Source organism: Populus nigra, chromosome 6 (genome assembly GCF_951802175.1).
Source record: "Populus nigra chromosome 6, ddPopNigr1.1, whole genome shotgun sequence".
Classification (NCBI taxonomy): Eukaryota; Viridiplantae; Streptophyta; class Magnoliopsida; order Malpighiales; family Salicaceae; genus Populus; species Populus nigra.
This window is the reverse complement of record NC_084857.1, coordinates 10,426,965-10,439,025: the sequence shown is the minus strand read 5'-3', so window position 1 is coordinate 10,439,025 and position 12,061 is coordinate 10,426,965. Positions and strand designations below refer to the sequence as shown.

The window sequence follows — 12,061 nt, the reverse complement described above, 5'->3', positions numbered from 1 at the left end:
TTTCTTGTTTATTTATCCAGGGGGGTAAATTCTCTTGGACCAAACCTCCTTGGACTATCTCTTAGGGTTTAAAAACACAAGTCACAATCCACTTGCAATACATTCTATTATAAAATAAACAAAAATAAGTTGTAATACATTTTTTTTTGTTTCTTTACGAAATACACCCGATAGTTTAACACTAGAACAATCATAACCTTAATTTACTCCTGTTTAAATTTAAAATAATCTTTTAAATCATGATAGACTTTCTATAGGAAGAAACCTTAGCAACCTCAAATATATTCAAAACCGTCTTTAATCCTTTTTAGATCTTTGTAGTCAATTTCTTTTAATTTAATAAAATTGCTATTACTATCAACCTTAACAAGTAAGTATCGGGTTTGTTACACATAATCAAACACATGAATTAACTAATTTTTTAAGGTACTATAAGCTTAAATAAACATAAAGATTTTGTAAGCACGGAAAATATTGCATGTCGTTTGAAAGGGGAAAAAAAAAAGATTTTCACTAGTTTTAGCAAAATTTCAAGAAACCTTGTTGGCCGAATAAAATTAAGATCTACTTACTAAATTCCTTCTCTTTCCATAGAATTTCGTTTGCTTGATATAAGCTTCTGAAAACCTTTGCATGAAAAAATAAAGAAATCAACTTCTTTGGACGACTGCCTGCAGCACCTGGCGGCCAGCTTACTAGTCACATCCAAATGCTTACGTTTCCAAGTTTCACGACGCAATCCATGAAGAACCAATGCGACGGTGTAGACTTATTATCTTCTCCCGTCATCCAGCTGAGCATTCATTCACCCTTCAAACATTTTTTGTTTCAAATTTCAGTAACCATTCCTGCAAAATTACAGCTAATAACTATTCCGCCCAACTTGTCATACTCCGTACCATTTTTCCCTCGGTGCATATTGTAGGGCAGAGATACAACACAGAAAAGCAAGAACTTGGCCTAAACACAGATCTTCAGGAGGCAGGCATATTCCTACAAACCATTTAAGCAAGCATAAAAATCCAGTTGACCACAGCTTTAAGCAAAAAATGTCAGCTATCAAGTTTTCCAAAACTCTTAAGAACAAAATTAAACACAGCTTGATAGTAGCAGTTGCATGGAAATACATCTAATTAATTATCACGACTAGCCAAACATTATTAAAGCTATGTTCTATACATGCCTAGGTCTATCTACTGGAGAAATAACAAATAACAAACAACAAGATCGGTTGCCTTAGACCAAATGTTCAAATAAAGATGAGATCTCAGCAGAAGATTTTTATAACTACTCAACCAACTTATGGATTGATCAGTTCAAGTACATCAGAAGTTTTTCTGACTTCATGAATTTTATTTTAGCTCCAGCAAAAAGTCTGTCAATGCAACAAAGAAAATAGTTAGCATAAGGTTGCAAAACCAAATGCTGTCAAGTTTCCTAACAAGTGACTATTCTTTAAAGAAAATGCTGAGAGCTTAAACAAACATAGTGACCACGTACCGATCTTTACTTATTATTATTATTGTACCAACTCCCTGTACAGTCAGTACTAGAGAGAAATTCTGACTGACACGTGACAGCAAAAGGCATGCCATTAACATGAAAACCGACTATTCTCCACTAGGGATAGAACCAATATTCCTTCTAGAAAAGTTCAGTGATGTACTTTTCTTTACTGAATATCTGTTAGATATGTATTTGAAGTGTATATCAACCTTGTGAAGATTAAATGGATATCTGTAAGCTGGCGCCTCTGAAACTAGTTTATTAGATGACAAGTTGGAAAAGGAGGAGTATAAAAAATATCAGGTAAGGCACGTATGACAGTCCCACTATCTGTGCTTCGGAATGCCAATTTGACAGGAATTCCAGAGCATTATGCCATCAACCCCAAACATTCTGTAGGGTTTTGTCATTTATCAAAATTTAGGTAAGGTCTGTTTGCTTGCTCTCTCTTTAATGTATCTCTTCTACACCTCCCTCCAGCTATTTCAATGCTTTATTGCTTAACAATATAACATACAACGGAGGAACATAATATGTAAGATACCACTTGATGAATTTAAACCAGAAACCTTACCTTCTCATGCTGCATGCAAAGGGGAAGAGTTCCTCAAACCATATCATTCACAGCTCATTGTTGCAAACTTTGTTGAACACTCTTTTCAGGAGAATCATATCGACGGAGAGAATTAAGACTGTATGAGATTAATTAACAAAAAAATAAAACCCATCAAGGAAACAGTTTTAAATGGTCAAATTCAGACACACAATGCGCAGATGTTTTCCTAACCTGCAGTTTTGGGGGACCCTCCACAGCATAGTCGATGATCTTTTCAAGGCTGGTGGCAAAGATAAAAAAAATTTCCAATCCTGAAGCATAATTCTAAGATCATGAAGCTTGCTATCCAAACCATAACAGCAATTTGCATGCATTGTACAAACTAAATTCAAATCCTTGCTAGGTTCGCAAAGGCCCCCAAAGAAAGCAGTGTCCAAGAATCTCATCTTCAATCCAAGGTCCTCAATGAAAGGATCAAATTTGATAAAATTAAGGACATCCTGATCATGGTATCCAGGATAGGTCTCCCGTGAAGAATACCAGAACTTGTAAAATTCTATCGAGCGGTTGTTGGACTTTACATAGTTAAAACCTCCATTGGGTCTGTTTTGTATATCACTAGAGTTGCCCAAAAAATGATCACATGCAATCTGGAAATCAGCATCCAAATAAAATCGTGGAAAGGGGTCCCTGAACCACATAATATCAGCATCCTGGAGAAAACCAACCAAATGAATTGAATGTGCAGTGGAAGATTTAAAATAGGATGACCAAATTAGGATGAGACATAAACATGCATACTGAAATGAGTATCTGCATTCCTAAACTAAAGAAAACAATAGCGGCATTTTTTATGGGGAATGCTATTCTATTCTGACAAATAAAAATTCCGATGCAGACACAATAACAGACTTTTCTGGGTACGAAAAGACGTGTGCCAAAAATAAGGTCAAAACAATTGCATAATAGTGTCATTTCAGCATCCTTAACAGCACCGATCTCTTGCAATCTTATCAGCTTAGCTAAAGAGCTTTAGCAAAACAATTAAAAAAAATATCAACCTTTTCTAGTTGAAGGCTAAAAAAAAAAGTTGCATTTCAAAAAGAAATGTAAAAACAAGGCACCACTTCCAACACAAATTTAAAATTAATCACTTGATACCAAGTCTATCATCCAATCCATCTTATTGTTTCCTTTAATTTACCTCCTGAAAAAACCTTAAAATTACTTTCAGTAAACTCTCTACGCAAGCATTGCATAAACATTTTCCATTCAAACGCCAATTAACTATGCATTGAATGTACCTATTTCAGGATGGAATTAATTTACTTCAGCAACGATAAAACCAAATTCAACAATCATCCATCTCAATTCTCAAAGAGAACAGGTAAACAAAAATCACAGCCCAGAACATGAGAACAAAACAGGGATCGAATAATTATTACCGTGAAAACAAAGTTATAGCCCATCTGAAGAACAGAGCGCAAGAAATCAATGCGTCTCCACATCATCTCCAAATACGCAGGGGTCATAAAATAAGCCTCATCATGAAAATCAAGTCCTTGAGTAACAAGAGCAAAGCAATGCGCATGAAATTCCATACATCGCTTATATGCCTTTCGATCCAACGCAGCAATCACCAAATGATTCAAAAGCCTACGCGTACCCTGCCCAATTCTAAAGCTTTCAAGGAACAGATCGATAATTGTATTTGGAGCTGCCCATGCTTCATTTAATGTAGCAATTATTACTGTCTTATCTTCCATCGCAGCTTCTTTCAATACTTTCTCCAGCTTATAATCATCATCACCATCATCATTAATCTACATGATGACATAATAATCCATCCATTAATGCGCAAACTAAAAGAAACAAATTTGCTAAAGTGCGCCACCAATCATATGATATGCGCTAAAATGCGCCAAGGGAAAGAAACTCACTGATAATTTAGAATCGCTGTTGTTGCTGTTGCGGAGAGAAGGGAAGATGTTAAAGGAGTAACCAGAGGAGGAGGATTGGAAGCGGAGAGAATCAGCGGCTCCGTATAGGAGCAAAACGGAGACGGAAATGGCAACGAAGACGAGTACGGCGCAGGGGGCGGTGGATTCAGGAAACATGGAGGTGGAGGCAGGGAAGCTAGGGGTGAATCTGGTGCGGAGGAGTTGTCTGGTGGTGACTGGCAACTGTCTCCTGGTGGTGGATTGGGGCCTGAGCAATGGAACTGTATTCATTTAGTAGCATGGCTTATTTGATTGAGATATATTTATTTAGTGAGAGTGAGAATCGGGTTGGGCAGGTAGATTTTTTGTTGCTGAACGTTAGAGAGAGGTGTACTAAAATATTTGGAAATCCACGAGACGTCGGATTTTGCGGGGGTGGGTCCTTCCTACGTCCGTTTGAATTTTTTCTGAGTGGATTTTTTTAACAGCTTGGGCCACCTGGTAACAACAACGTGGGCCACCCGGCAACAATAGTAGAGGCTTTTGCCATTTCTGTTTGGGTTTTTTAACCATTTGGGCCACCTGGTAACCTTGGATAACTTCATGGGCTTCCAACCCGAGTCAAGTAACAGTGGCCCAGCCCGCCCGCTTACAACCTAAAAGTCTGCAAAACCTCTGTCCTGTCTTTGGAAATCTCTGAAAATGGCTGCACTATCTGTTAACATAGAAGTTGGGGAAGAAGAAAAAGAAAAAATGGAATCGAAATCAGAAGCAGCAGCAGAGAAAGAAAGAATGAAGCCATGGGAACAGCACGCAGGGGTGATAAACATGCCTCGTTTCGATTACAACGCACCTTCTGCCCTTCTTCATCATTCTCACTCTGGCTTCCTCATCACCTGCTCCATTAGTAAGTTTCCTCTTTTTTTTCCCTATTCTTATTTATAATTAACCTTTTTATCGTTTCATTAATTTTACTAGGTTCTCAAGCAAAAACATTGAATGCCCAAATTTCCTGTGTCTATCTGCTTATTCTATCTTAGGATTTTTTTTCTAACCTTTTCGTTACTGAAACCAGAGATTGAGAGACCCACAACACAACACGTTGGATAAAGTACTGTTACTCTTAGTTCCCTTGAGTGCCGAAGGCTTTTGCATGTCGGAAGTGAGGGCTTTAGAATCTTGTCTTGGAACGTGGTATACTTGTGAGTTTTGTGGGATTATTTTAATTAGAACAAAATATGTTTCTTTGAAACACAAAACCCATTTAGGATCATGTATCAGGAACATGCTTGAGTTCAAAAGAACGGTAATTTGGATCGTACCTTCTACATCTTAGGTCATTCAGGATTCAGATTGGTAGTTTTATTGTTCAGACGCTAAGATATGAATGATGGCAGTAGTATTGCATAATTTTGAGCTCCACATCTGTATTTGTTTTTGAACTCACTTTTTTCATTAAATAGATAAATGATCCCAAAAGGACCAATCAGGGACCACAGACGCCCCTTTAGTAAGTAACAATTAACAACCCAGCATAGCTGCCGAAGTGGTTATATAGTCACTGCTCTTGTGTCTCAAAGATATTTCAAGAGAGAATCTAGGTTGAAATTATGCATGTGTATAAATTATCTTAGCATCTAATTTATGGTTTCTGGCAAAGAATCTGTATCGCGCACCCAAGAAACTCATAATGTGAGTTCGCCTTGTATATGATCTTTTTTCCCTTATAGCTCCATTTTTGTAGTTTCTTTATTATTGATGTGTTTGGTTGCCTATTTTGCATTCATGTTGAATCTGGAGTTATAAACACTGATATGTGACAAGCATTTTATTTTGCTAATTGCTATCTTTCAATAACTAAGCACGTAAAAGTTATTAAATATATCTCTAGCCAATGAAAACTGTTATCTTATCCTCGACAACTGTTCATGCATGTCTTAAATTTAATCGATCTGGGTTTTAAGCTTCAAAAATTTTCTTTTCTTATCAGAAAGGGAGAAAAGTGCTACAAAAGAAGCCATGTCAATCCTTGAAAAGGTTTCATTCACTTTACCTTGTTTACATTCATATCATGCTATCTTGGTTTTCTTGCATTTAGAAGTTCTACTGTTCCTTGTAATGATGATGATATTATAATTTATGCCAGTATAATGGCAGTGGTGGAGAAGAGAGGGGGGGGTGTCTGGCCCCTACAAAAAATATTATAATATGCCCCCCCATAAAACTAGCAAAATATTTCAGGGCCAAAACTAGTCAAATTTAAAATCCCCCCCACCCAAAAAAAAAAAACATTTCCTGGCCCCGCCTCTCATCACATCTATTTTGCTATCCTAGAAAGAGCCCTTGGTAGTCATTATGTTGTTTGTATCGAGCTAGTTGTATTGTTCATCTATCTTCTTACATTGTTTCTATTTCCAACTGAACAAGCATTTATAACTGTCCAACGGGCCTTACATTGGGATTTTGATAAAGCCCTTTAACATGGACTTTATATCTAAATTCTCAATTTAGGGAATGGTCATGTTTCTTGGCACTTTTCTGCTTTAGAGGCCTTCATGGAGGAAATCATTTGTCTCTACTTCTTTTATCTTCGTTATGGAGGTTTCTCAATAGAATGTTGAACAAAGCGGTGGAGATCCTTTTTTGGGGGGTTCAAGGCAGAAGGAATGGTGGGATTTATTATAGAAATGTAGTACATCTCCTAGTTGCCAATGATGCTGCAACTTCTTCCTGATGGATGGAAACTCAATATATATTCATAAGAAGTTTGCTTCTCTACTTTGAGGCAGTATTTGGCCTCAAATTAATTTGAAAAGGTGATCTGGCAGCCCCTTAAAGGCAAGGAGTTGATTGAAATTTCTGGGATAGCATCTTGGCATACATGGCAGGAGCTTCCTATTACTTGTTTAGGTTTCATTGGGATGCGAATTTTAAACTTACAAGGGTTTGGGAGCCTGTTATTGAGAAATCTGAATGGGGTTAAGAGACACTTATCTTTATATGTGCACAGGCTTGCTTTATTCTATATCATTGTTTCCTATCCGTGTTTTGATGTCATATTCCCATATCCCTTGCTTTAAGAGATACTGCGTATTCAAACACTATATAGGGTGGGTTTGGGTTGGTTTTCTACTCTTTTGTTTCACTATTTTCAAAAATATTTATCAAAAAGGTAACTAACATTTTAAGGTAGTTGAGCTGGGAGAAATCATTTTTCTTTGAATATCTTTCTATTATTGTTTCATGAAAAAAGTTTCTTGCACAGAATTTGAATTCTGTGCTGATTTTTGTTGGACTTTTTTTTAATACCCCTTTGGCCTTATAATAATGACAGAAACCGTCTTTATTTTATTCCCATTGATTCTGTATAAGATATAACTTCCTGGCATTGGAAAAAAAACACTACATTGGAAATATATGTATCTGTAAATACTAATACTGTGATCTTGAATTACTATGCAGTATGCTGAATCCTACAATAGTGGAAGCTCTGAAAGCTTGGAAAGATCTGATGAAAATGAAAGCGCTAAGAAAAGGAGAATATTGACTGATGAAACCAGTGTGAAATGTGATGAAGATGTGAAAAGTGAAAGCATTATTGATGAGATTAGTGGTAATTTCTAGCCTAGATAACAGACTTTGGATTCTTACTCACACCTATGGTTAGGCATTTGATTATTTATTTGTTGTGATATTGCTTGTGCTTCCTAATGACAGGTGGACCTGCAAAAGATGATTGTCAATCTCTTTCAAAAGCAGATGCACCTGTGGAAAGAGGTTTTGTTCTTTCACTAGTGAAGCTGACAGGAAGTGGTTTGGTTCTCCTTACCTTTCCCAGAGAAAATCCCTCTGTCACCGCAGACGTTGTATCAAATATTTTCCAATGTCTGGAATCTGGGATTTTAAAGTCACCTCTGTAAGTTGTTGGCGTTACTGGTTTCTATTTCTCAAATTATCTTATTTAAGCAAGCATGGTTCTGTGTTCCATTGAAGGCAATTAAATTTTTTCCCTTTCAGTTTTGCTTTTGTTTTGTTGTCTTCTATAGAATGATGTTTCATAATCCATCCTCCAATCTGCATAGCCATCTCTTTGAAATACACACAAACATTTAAGACAATCATTATCCTCAAAAAATGAAAAGAATAAAAGAAGCAGGATCAAAATAAAATAGCACCGCTATCCTCCTGAATGTTGGATAAAGAAATACTCATTGGAATTAATCCACGAGGAAGCATAGAAAGTATCATATCCCACAACACCTGTCTTGAGGAGAAATGTCCTTTGATGACTTGATCATCCTCTTCCGTCTAAACACTTGAAATTATCAAAAAGCAAACATGGCACAGCACTACAAAATCCTTCTCCAAACCCCAGAAAGGGAATCATCAAAAATCTTCTACCCTCTGTGGGAGCACATGTCTCACACTCTATTCCAAACAATCCAGGACGCATATCCCATGTTACTGAATAACACGAGGAAAGATGGCTACATCACTCCCTGCTTTGATACCACAAACCCGGGCATTATGATGTATCCTCATTTGCTTCAATCCATCATGTGTCTTTTTGTGGTTTTGTCTGCTTATGCTGCTCCTGGAAATGTATCCTCATTTCCAGTTTCCTTGTGTTGACGCAAAACTGGAAAGTCATAGATCATGAATGTTTGAAGTTATACATTCCTGTCGTGTGTTGTTTGGTATGCTGAATCTATAGATTGCCCATTAGGTTATTACAAGCAACTCATTAGTGACTAGATATATGGTAATGGATAATTTTATTTTTGCAATTGATTTGTTGGTACTGTATTTCCTTTTCTCATCTTAACTAGCTCTGACAAAATGTCAATTTAATTGCAGCTGGTGTCATCGCATTTTCCCTATTCAAGCTACTTGTTTGTTAATTGAGAAGGAGCTGCGAGCAGTTGTGTCAAAGCTTGTTCTTCAATTCATCAATGACAAACAAAATAAACTTGCACGGCCTATTAAGGTACACTTTCATTCTGTGATTAGTGCCCATGGTTGTCCAGTCTTCTATGCTGAACATATGTAAGTGGTTGGTAGCCCCTACAGGTTAATTGAAGTTTTAACCTGCATTCCAATTTACGAGGTAGATATCCAAGGGTTTTTTGGCGATTATGAGTGAAACAACTTGTGAATACTCGAATTCCACAGCATTCTTTTGTTTTTGTGTAAAGCAACACTGATTTATTCTATGAATTGTGCCACTGCAAATGGTTTGAAAAAAGACAAACCTGGCCTATTTAATGTCTTGTGTGCAAATACTGAACTGTCTGATGCCGAAAGAAATAGAATGGAATTTTCATCTTGACATACCTCTCTTTCTCCGCATCTCACTTGTGAGCATGAGTGCAGTTGTGGATGCATTAAATTGAGAGAAAACATCAGAGTATTGTTCAGCTGTGACGTTATAAGTTAACTGTGATTTACCTGAAGTTTGCAGTTGGATATAACAGAAGAGGAATTGAAGAGACATGCATGAAGAATTTGAAAGATAATCCAAAAGATTCTGATCCATTTCCCATGTTGGACCGGAGCAAATGCTTTGATGTTGTGGCTTCTGCAATAAAAGATGCTGTACCAGAGTCAGCTGTTGATCTCAAATCACCAGAGGTGAGATTGAACTCTCCAGTTCTTAATCTTACATGTCAATGCATTTCTCTTCTTTTGCCCCGTCTTCAGGCTGGTGACCATAATGAGAAATCTTACAGCTCTCTGTTCTCGTGGAGTTGTTGCCTCTTTCTGGAGTACCTAATGGATCTTTGGTTGCTGCTGTCTCTGTTCTTCCTCAAAACCTTGTAAGTGTAAAGCCGCGGCTCTGCATTAAGCCACTAATTTCTGATGCGAATGCACGGAATAGGAGTTAATATGTTGTGAAAATATCCGACCTAACCAAGAGCAGCAAGCTTCGTAACAGGTAATCACAATATAATGTCCTTCATGCAGCTATGGTTTCTCCAGTTTTTCTTCACCTGGATGGCTTAGCATGGTGCAAAAGATGCATATTTAATTCGTTTGATTAAATAGGATAGGCCTTCTATCGGGATGAAAATAGATAGGGCTGATTTTGGATCATGGAACCAGACCAGCAGCCTGGATGAAACAGTCATGGCAGTTCTTATCACCTCGAATTGTTTCTATACCACATGCGAATCTTTGCCCTGTTTGTTTGTAATGGTAGTCAACATTGGTTAAAACTTATGAGAGATTAAATTGAACAAGGATTTTGCTTCTACATCGACTTTAGCATACTACTTCCCAAGGTACGTTTCCGCCGTCCTTTCCCTGGACTTGTTGAACTTGTGGGGTTGGATTCGGTCTCCTGGTCCAGGTTCTGAAGTGGGGTGGGATTCGAGTCAGGTTTTTATTTCTAAAATATCTATATTTTCCCCCTTTTAGGATTTAATATATTTATGTTCAAGAAAAAAGAATTGTAACAAATTATTAAAAAAAAGAAAAAATAAGATAACATTATTATTATTAAATCAGGTTCGGAGAAATGTCGGATCATATCAGAACATGTTTTTCGGGATAGGCCGGGGTGATGAAGGAAGGTGTAGGTTAGAACTGCTGCCATTGCCATCCTATTCTTAAATTGCGTTTTTTGTTTTTATTTTTCCATCATTGACTCCGTTTCAAGCTCTAGTTATATTTCCTTTCCAACTTCCAATCCTTGAATAAATGCACGAGGCTCTTGTACATATCGATGAAAGAAGAGGGCGGCTCTTTCTGTTGGAAATCTCTTTTCCTACGTTGATGAGCCAAATCACCTCCAAAAGGAACCTCCTCTTTCTTTGGAAACAGGCAAGGTTTTCGAGATCTAATAATACCGACGGTCCACATCGTGCATCTGAAATTATTAATGGTGTAATCTGCCGTCATAATTACTAGCATAACCCAAGAGATCGGTGTAGCTTATAAGTGAATAAAAAAAATAATAGTATCTATTTTACATTGAAAAGAAATATTTTTCTTAAGTGTTTATAAATGTAAATTTTTATTATTTAGTAAATTAAATAAAAATCATGGTGGATGAACTCTCCAGTATGTTTTTTTATTTTTTGTTCTTATTCCGGTATCCTCGTACTCTTTTTAAAGGTGAGACTATTTCTATTTGGAGTTTGTGGCTTCCCCTTCTAATATGTGTGTTTTCTGGGAATTGAATTTGTGTTCTTACCCTTACAGTAATATAGCAATGTGTTAACCGCTAGACCAATATTTTATTGGTATGTTTTCTAATACTATTAGATGAATATCTATAATATATAAAATGACAATTGGCACTTGTTAGTTTATTAAATGGATATTGGTTTTTTTTTAATTTTTGTAATTAATTTTGACATTTATGATTATTCAGATAAAACTAAATACTAATTATTAAGTTTAATTTAAAATATGATTATTTTATTGATTGTTATATAATTTCTTTAATGGTCATATTAACAGTTGTAATGTTTGATTATATTATTTTAACTTTATATAAACTTGTTACTACATAGAAAGAATAATTATACAAGATAAATTTATTTTTTATCTTTTCTTTTTATTCTTTCATGGGTTTAAAAGATTTAATTGTACTATAAAAATATTCTATCTATATTGAACAAATAAACATTTTAAAAATAATATTTTTTTATGCCTCTAAACTAACTCTACATTTGTTTCCATGCCCAGACAGTGTAGTAAAATCAACAATTTTAATAATCACAAGGCTGCCGAACACAAGTATAAAAAAGGGGGTGACCATGTTTGAGAGAGTTATCAACCCTGGTATTCTTTTGGGTTCAATCCCTTCACCAAGGAACCTAAAGTGCTGTGCTGAATGTCTGTAGCCCTAACTAGATACACGACGCAGAGCAATCCTAGCAGCATTAATTAATAAGGTTCATCATTACCCATCCTTCTGAATTTGATGGTTTACGAGAAGAAAGCATCTGCGTAAATGGAGTTACATATAGTGGAAGCATAAGCAATTCGACAAGGAATTTTTGCTTGCATTTGACCTTGAAGATGAAGAGTTTGAAATAATTCAGGTCCCATA

The 12,061-nt window shown here is 36.3% G+C and overlaps 2 protein-coding genes across 5 annotated transcripts; one reads left to right on the top strand and one right to left on the bottom strand.

Annotated features, from left to right (window-relative positions):
- Positions 1 to 484: 484 nt before the first annotated feature.
- On the bottom strand, positions 485 to 4,381 carry LOC133696095 (uncharacterized protein At4g15970-like). 3 transcript variants are annotated; one of them, XM_062118135.1, is made up of 6 exons: positions 4,003 to 4,381; positions 3,508 to 3,885; positions 2,294 to 2,775; positions 2,081 to 2,198; positions 900 to 993; positions 485 to 810 (listed from the first exon to the last, which is right to left on the bottom strand). In XM_062118135.1, the coding sequence occupies exons 1-4, from the start codon at positions 4,291 to 4,293 to the stop codon at positions 2,135 to 2,137; spliced, it is 1,215 nt and encodes a 404-aa protein (XP_061974119.1). In that variant the 5' UTR covers positions 4,294 to 4,381; the 3' UTR covers positions 485 to 810; positions 900 to 993; positions 2,081 to 2,134. The 3 variants fall into 3 exon arrangements, with proteins under 3 accessions (XP_061974119.1, XP_061974118.1, XP_061974120.1); XM_062118134.1 differs by having other exon boundaries at positions 485 to 993; XM_062118136.1 differs by lacking the exons at positions 485 to 810; positions 900 to 993 and adding an exon at positions 1,038 to 1,375.
- A 314-nt stretch (positions 4,382 to 4,695) lies between these two features.
- LOC133696401 (uncharacterized) lies at positions 4,696 to 10,255 on the top strand. 2 transcript variants are annotated; one of them, XR_009842669.1, is made up of 8 exons: positions 4,696 to 4,909; positions 5,993 to 6,039; positions 7,465 to 7,615; positions 7,720 to 7,918; positions 8,860 to 8,989; positions 9,457 to 9,633; positions 9,732 to 9,937; positions 10,048 to 10,255. XR_009842669.1 is itself a non-coding variant. In XM_062118589.1 (7 exons), the coding sequence occupies exons 1-7, from the start codon at positions 4,705 to 4,707 to the stop codon at positions 9,885 to 9,887; spliced, it is 1,065 nt and encodes a 354-aa protein (XP_061974573.1). In that variant the 5' UTR covers positions 4,696 to 4,704; the 3' UTR covers positions 9,888 to 10,255. The 2 variants fall into 2 exon arrangements, 1 of the variants encoding a protein (XP_061974573.1); XM_062118589.1 differs by having other exon boundaries at positions 9,732 to 10,255.
- The last annotated feature ends 1,806 nt before the right edge of the window (positions 10,256 to 12,061 follow it).

Bases quoted from the DNA above. Each gene is read 5' to 3' on its own strand.
- LOC133696095 (XM_062118134.1), bottom strand. From the start codon at position 4,293: ATGAATACAGTTCCATTGCTCAGGCCCCAATCCACCACCAGGAGACAG. The intron at 2,776-3,507 runs GTAATAATTATT...GGTTTTCTCCAG, and splicing joins GCTATAACTTTGTTTTCACG to GATGCTGATATTATGTGGTT. The intron at 2,199-2,293 runs GTTAGGAAAACA...AATCTCATACAG, and splicing joins AGGGTCCCCCAAAACTGCAG to TCTTAATTCTCTCCGTCGAT.
- LOC133696401 (XM_062118589.1), top strand. From the start codon at position 4,705: ATGGCTGCACTATCTGTTAACATAGAAGTTGGGGAAGAAGAAAAAGAA. The intron at 4,910-5,992 runs GTAAGTTTCCTC...TTTTCTTATCAG, and splicing joins CCTCATCACCTGCTCCATTA to AAAGGGAGAAAAGTGCTACA. The intron at 7,616-7,719 runs GTAATTTCTAGC...TCCTAATGACAG, and splicing joins CATTATTGATGAGATTAGTG to GTGGACCTGCAAAAGATGAT.